This window comes from Pholcus phalangioides, unplaced genomic scaffold (assembly GCF_987345545.1).
Source record: "Pholcus phalangioides strain wild (caught in Gottingen) unplaced genomic scaffold, Ppha-v1.0 ptg000015l_1, whole genome shotgun sequence".
Classification (NCBI taxonomy): Eukaryota; Metazoa; Arthropoda; class Arachnida; order Araneae; family Pholcidae; genus Pholcus; species Pholcus phalangioides.
The window spans coordinates 36,950,336-36,957,265 of NW_028301608.1; the positions used below are offsets into that span (position 1 = coordinate 36,950,336).

A 6,930-nucleotide genomic window follows, 5' to 3' on the forward strand; every position below is an offset into this window, starting at 1 on the left:
CCTGACAGCTAAAAAAACAAAACAAAAAAAAACTGTATGGCAGTGTAATGTTTCAAACATCATGCTTATATTACCATCGAGCTTATAGAAAAAGTGATAAGCTTCAAATTTTTCTTCTAGGACTTTTTACAATCACGCACAAAAAACGATGGTGGGTGCGTCATCTATACAGACAAGAACGCACTACACTAACAACTGGTTTTTTTGGAGTGAAATTAAATATTCTTCCACTTTCAACTAATAGATGTCAGCAGCAGTTCCAGCCAATGAAAGCTTTTGTATATAGATTTTTAATCTGGAACACAGTCTTCCCAACCTCACAGCCAATCAAATGATATTTCTTTCCAGAAGCATCTAGTTCGTTTTCCAAGACTTTCTGTGATTGGCCAATCTATCATTACTAGTTGCAGGTACACGTGGAGACAGTAAACAAACAAGTTTCGAGCCGCCGTTGTGGGTGCCGTTTTCGTTTACGCAACGAAACTTGAGGTCAGTGAGTAAGAGACTCAGGGCTATTGTTCCTTGTTAAGGGTCTTTATTTTTTTTTCCCCTTATTAAAAGTAGAACACTACGAGAGGCCTTTTAAGGAACCTTTTAAGGAACTGGGCATTGACCAGGGATTAGAAGAAAGAGCCAATCTCTGAATCTGTTTTATATTTTGACTCATTGGAATTGTATCCTTTCCTTATAAGGGTTGGTTTGCGAGAACCAATATCTGAAAAAGGATCTACACATTTGATCACTAGTATTTCATTTAGTTCTGGCGCAGTCATCGAAGCCGGTGAGTAATCTAAGCTCCGAAACACGAGCTTTGTAAAATTTCATTTCAAATGGTCTCCCTTCCCAATTTGAGCATTACTTTTAATTATTTGAATTATTAGGTCCCTTAAAAACAAGTCTGTTTTTGTATTACAGTATTGTGCTTTGCCCAGTGGCGTATTTACGGGGAGGGGGGAAACACAGTCCAGGGTTGTAAGTTTAGAGGGTTTGCAAATTTGAGGAATGAGTGGGCCAAGAAAATTAGTAGAATGGAAAGGCGGAAAAATTTGTATAACCCTCAATAAATTCAACCTCTGCCTAGACAACAAGAGAAGACCAAGTCAGTGAGTGACCATAAGAGTGATGTAGAGCCTGTGCAAGCATGTGAGTGACCAGAAGAGTTAGGTACTTAGAGCATGTGCAGACATGTGAATGACAAAACAAGTAACCTGCAGAGCAAAGGACCAGAGGTCAATGGGTAAACTAGAGCCTGTATAAACATGTGAATGACTAAAAGAGTGACTTTAACACTGGTGTACGTGCAGAAGGGCCAAGTGTGTTTATATAGCACAGGGTGATGAATTCTTCGAATTCAAAGAATTCACCACCCTCTGAATTCAAGACTACCTCAATTCAAGAGTAGTCAAAAAAAATTAGAATGGAAAAATTAGACTAGAATGGGAATGGGCGCTCGTGTTTGTGTATCCCCACAGACGGCAACACCATTTATATGTCTCTGATTTTGCCATTTGCACATACCAAGTACAATTGCCTAGATACAAAGCAAAGATGAATTTCTGGAATAAAATTAACATGCACTTTGGGGAATCGAACCACCGTATCAAAGTCTGGGCGAGTGCTGTATCATTAAGCTACAGAGGACAGGCATTTTCTTTCCTTAAAACGTAGTTGGATCCCAATTTAATGGTACTGTTTATTTTGCGAATTCTAGCGCTGTAGCAAGTTTGGTGTTACATTGATTAACGGTTTAGCATGTGTAAAGCCTAGAATAGGAAGATTTGTTCACTGAAAATTTCTGTCGTTGAGTGGGTTTGGCATGATATTGGTGAGGGAGGGGGGAAGCACTGTAACAGGGTTGGGCTGTACGTTTACATTGAACAGAACTGTGATGTAGACAGCCTCCTAACTCAGCAACAGCTCATAACACCATTAGCCTTATTCAATCTTCACTTTGTATCCAAGCAATTATACTTTGTATAATTAGTGGAGAGGATTAATGTTTCATCTAACGGTGTAATTGTTTAAATAACTGGTTAATCTGGAGTCCAAACCAGTGGTTGTCAAGTTACAAGGTGATAGCTTTTAAATTTCGGAAATGTCTGAGTGATAAGTAATTTTTAACTTTCTGTCGGGCGCACAAATACAAACACTAGTAGGAAACATCTCTAAAAATTCTGGCATAACTTAATTTGATACTGTTCTTTTTATCTCTACCTTAAGAATCTTATCTTTTTTCCAAAAGTCTTGTCTCCCCAACATTAGCCATGATGTGGTAAAATTGGGGAACTTTTTGAATGTTGGATTGGAGTCTGGTACATTCATGGCATGCCAGGAAAAGCAGGGTTCAAGTTAAAGATTTTAAAATGTATCATATTCAACACATCAACTTCACAAGGGTTTTCAACCAATATTGTGAGAATTCATTTGCGTAAAATTTTTATATGTCTCTACCCATGTTTTTTTTTACATTGTTCGATTGCTTTTTTCTCCTATGAATTTTCTAGAATATCAGTGACAAAATGGCAAGTCGTAAGACAAAGGGCAGGAGCTTGACGAAGAGGCGAGCTCAACGTGCCACTTCAAATGTATTTGCAATTTTCGACCAAGCTCAAATTCAAGAATTCAAAGAGGCTTTCAATTTGATTGATCAGAATAGGGATGGATTCATTGACAAGGACGATTTGAAGGATATGTATGCCTCTTTAGGTGCAATATTTCAAAATTTTCTTCATTATTGTTTTTTTTCAATATGGTGAAATGTTTGGTAAACAAGTATCTAAATGACAAAAAGCAAGCAATTGAATCTTTGTTTCAAATACTAGACTGCTATAAATGCATATTCATTATGAAATGAATTTTTTTTTAAAGGCAAAAATCCAGATGATGGTGTTATAGATGATATGCTGAACGAGTCGCCAGGACCCATAAATTTTACCATGTTTTTGACCTTATTCGGGGAAAGGTTGCAAGGTACTGATCCCGAAGAAGTTGTTCGGAATGCCTTTGCGTGTTTTGATGAGGATAAGATTGGTATGCTGCACGAAGATCGACTGAGGGAGCTGTTGTCTTCCATGGGTGAGAGATTTTCTGAAGAGGATGTGAGTATGAATTTGTAATTCGATCCATTCGAATCCACAAGTCGAATAGTCAGCAAATTTTTCTTGTTCCTTATCAGTAAGGATAGAATACTCCCCAAAATGATTAGCATTCTTTACCAAAAGCTTAATAGTTTGTCAATGGTAGCTTTGCACCAATAATCTGTTTCCAATGCTTCTGGAAATAAAGAAAAATACTAGAGGTTGTAATGTGACTGGCTTAAAATTTTTCAAACATGTTTTGCACACTGTAGTTTCTCTTACTCTTTTCTTTGCCAAATGCTGGTGAGGTCAGTACAGTAATGTTATGTGAAAACCAATTTGTTTAGTTATTGTTAAATGGCATTGCATATGGCCCATCAATTGAGCACATCAGATTTATGAAGCGAGTAGCATATTAGATGCAAATAGGTTAAATAATATATATTAAGAAAAAAAAAAGATTATTGTTACCATTACATTTTTTCAAATAATGTCATCACTAAATGATTATTTATCAACCACGATTAACATTTAAATTTTTGTTTTACATGCGCCTCCTGTTTCTTCTGTGCACAGAATTGCCATATACACCTTGTGGCATATTTCATAATTTCACATGTATTGAAAAATTGCAATCTTAGGATGCCACACTCACACTCTGGTTATAGAGAACAAAAACTGCGAATGTCATTTCTGTTTAATTTTTCAGAAATAACTTTCTTTGACGTTGTTTCTTCTTGCAGTGTATTTCATTAGAAGGCTCTGGGGAAAATGTTTCCAATAGTAGTCCTATATTGAACCAAACACTTTGCTGCCTTGAGCATTACACTTTAGTAAGACCTTGCAGATGTGATAATTTTTTCAAGAAATAAACATTTTCACCCTTCCAATTTTGAGCTATGTAATAGTTTCTTTTTTTCTTCACGGGTGTCTCAGTTGGAACTTCCTTCTTTGTAATGCCACATCTTTGTTGTAAAGACTATTTTTTGAAACTTAGCAAAATGAAGAGAGGAGGCAATAGAGCTTAGCACAATGATCCCCTCTCTAAAGAACACAAGACCCACTCAATTCTGTGGCCAGCAGTGAAATGAGTAAGGCAACTGATACCTTACCGTTTTCTTGTTAATTCATACCAGCCTTCTAAACCTATGGATGATACTTCAAGCTCTATATATCCAATCAAGGAAAAGCATTATCCGCCAAGAAGAAACCTTATAATTACATGCCGTGATCATTAGAAAGTCATCCAGTTGGAGAAAAAAATTGTAGCGAGTAACAAATCTTCCAATTCAGTAATTACATGTACACATCATCTGATGATGGAAACCATTAGTATTAAAAAAATGAGCTTGTATTGATGGTGCCCTTTACCCTGAAAAACTCTCATTTGAAAATCCACTCGGCTATATACAAGCTCAGCAGGCACAACAATAATTTCAGAGACTTCATATGAAAAAAAATCTCAGGGCCTTTCATATCAAACCCTATGTCACTGCATGTCCCTCCTCTATTTTTATATCCTGTCTCATGTCTATTTTAACATATCACTTATTCATGTGAGCATTGCTCCAGAAAGAAGAATGCAATTTGGCATTCTTTAATATCAGTTATTTTGCATAGTATTTGTTTATGATGAGTCATTTTAATATTTACTTTAATCTTTCAAATCTGAGCTAAATGTATTAAGTTTATTTTGATGCAAAAAAGAATGAATCTGTGTGAAAGTTAATGAAATTGCTGGAAAGACTCGAGTTACAAAAAAATTAGCCAGGGGTCCCACTTTTCTTAATTTTTAGTAAAATGTCCTACTTTCCAGGTTTTGCGTCCTAATTTTCCTAAACTTTTTTAAATGAATAAAGAATTATAGAAATATTGCCAAATTATACAGATGTTTTAGATTACAATTACAATTAATCATTCTGCCAAAGCAGAAATTGTATCGTTTTTTCAGGCTATTTTTCAGAAACTCATTTTGTGCCAATGTTTTGACTAGTCATTAAAAATTTATGTCTGGATGGAAAAAATAATTTTTGTATTTACTACTTCATGGTCTTGGACTATTCATTGTACAGTAACTAACATTCATCATTGAAAATTATGGTGCACATTTTATGTATAAGTGAAATAACAGTTAGTATAACAAAGCAGTTGGATACATAGGTCTATTCTAGGTTTTGTGACTCTGATGTTACCCAATAGTATTCAGTTGTCTTCTGTATTTTTAGGACATGCAGAGACATAAACAATGTTTACGAAGCTCTGTCAAGAGCTAGAAATAAAAGTGTTTTATTTGTCCAAAATGATCTTGCTGGCATTGAAGAGTAAAAAGTGTAAAAAAAAATTCCTTTAAAAAAAAGGATGCAGTAAAACTATCCCGTTCATCTTGACATTGTTACTTTGTAATTTACCCATTTTGCACTGCGCTTTTGGAAATGGTCTCGAAGGAGCATTGTTCTTAAAATACATACATGTCTTAATAATTTGCAGTGCATCAAGAAAGCAGACTGGACTTTTGAAGAGTCCTCGAAAAAAATAATGTAATATATTGTGAGGAGAGAAACAGAAAAAAAGAATTATCTGTGATTTTGCTAGTACGCTGTTTTGGCCCAAAATTGTTTTCGTTATTGTTTTGGTTCAAGTCAATCTTATAGGATACTGAAATGGTGCTATGAAGGGAAAAAAATATTAAAATGTTTTTTTTAATAATAAACAAAATTTTTGAGTGACTTTTTTTGTTGTGCTTTGATTATGCTGTCTGAGGCGCCCCCCCCCCCCCCCCAGTTTCCTACTGTTTCTAATGTTTTGAGTGGGAGCCCTGAATTAGTAACTGGCAGGTTGAGGCTTTGTACAGGGTTTCCAGTGGCCTAGAAATTCCTGGAGAAATTTTAAATATTTGGTGAAAGTCAAAGAAAAATGTTGTGTGGGAAGAAAAAACAAACTCGAAAAAATATTTTTAATGCAATAAATCACTTATATTATCAGATAATTCTTTATTTTTAAAAAAATATTTTTTGCTGGAACTTTATGTGAACCACTAACGATATAATTTTTTCATCCCTCTCTTCTCAGATTGATGAAATGTTTAAAGAAGCCCCCATTGACAAGAATGGCATGTTTGATTACTTAGAGTTTGCTCGTATACTCAAACACGGAGCAAAGGACCCGACCGATGGGAATTGCCGACCATAGATGTGTGACTCTTCCTTTATTTTATTTTTGTATTGTATAATTCAGTGATAGTTATGAATTTTATAGTTTTATTTTTTGAAACGGGTTGTCTGTTTTTTTTTTCTTTTATTTGGGGGAATTTATATTATTAAATGTGGGGAAAAAATGTACTTTCATAAGGTCTTTCAATGGGATTTTTTTTTACTCGTAAGTGCCATATTCCTACATTTATCTATCATTCCAAACTGAGCTGAAGCTATTTTGTTATCTTATAAACAGTGTTTGAATTTTTTATATATGCTGTATATAAAAAAAAAAGGTTTTTGAATTTTTTTAGATCTTTTAAAACTTTGTATTACTATCGTTGAGAAGTTTGACACAAATTGTATTGAAAATTATTTTGTTACTTGCAACGTGCAATTTTATAAACAGTTCAATCTTAGTGTCTTGTATGGTGCAAAATAAATTACATATTTATAAATTTATCTTTTATCCTCTTCATGATTTTAGTCTAGTGTTTGTATTTAAAATTGAATCTTTATATACAGTGAAATCTCGATATAACACTCTCTGTGGATCATGAAAAAAATATCGTTGTAGAGGGATTTATGGTTGTATCGAGTATTGTAGGAAGGTTTCATGATATATAAATGCAAAGTGTCTAATAGTTTATGGGAGAATTCAT

At 34.4% G+C, this 6,930-nt stretch overlaps 1 protein-coding gene across 3 annotated transcripts; it reads left to right on the forward strand.

The window, feature by feature from the left end:
* Positions 1 to 411: 411 nt before the first annotated feature.
* On the forward strand, positions 412 to 6,730 carry LOC149075947 (myosin regulatory light chain sqh-like). 3 transcript variants are annotated; one of them, XM_089243464.1, is made up of 5 exons: positions 428 to 489; positions 693 to 781; positions 2,505 to 2,706; positions 2,869 to 3,098; positions 6,147 to 6,730. In XM_089243464.1, exons 3-5 carry the CDS (start codon positions 2,520 to 2,522, stop codon positions 6,264 to 6,266), a joined length of 537 nt encoding a protein of 178 aa, XP_089099590.1. In that variant the 5' UTR covers positions 428 to 489; positions 693 to 781; positions 2,505 to 2,519; the 3' UTR covers positions 6,267 to 6,730. The 3 variants fall into 3 exon arrangements, with proteins under 3 accessions (XP_089099591.1, XP_089099590.1, XP_089099589.1); XM_089243465.1 differs by lacking the exon at positions 693 to 781 and having other exon boundaries at positions 412 to 489; XM_089243463.1 differs by lacking the exon at positions 428 to 489 and having other exon boundaries at positions 652 to 781.
* The last annotated feature ends 200 nt before the right edge of the window (positions 6,731 to 6,930 follow it).

Bases quoted from the DNA above. Each gene is read 5' to 3' on its own strand.
- LOC149075947 (XM_089243465.1), top strand. From the start codon at position 2,520: ATGGCAAGTCGTAAGACAAAGGGCAGGAGCTTGACGAAGAGGCGAGCT. The intron at 2,707-2,868 runs GTGCAATATTTC...TTTTTTTTAAAG, and splicing joins GGATATGTATGCCTCTTTAG to GCAAAAATCCAGATGATGGT. The intron at 3,099-6,146 runs GTGAGTATGAAT...CTCTCTTCTCAG, and splicing joins AGAGATTTTCTGAAGAGGAT to ATTGATGAAATGTTTAAAGA.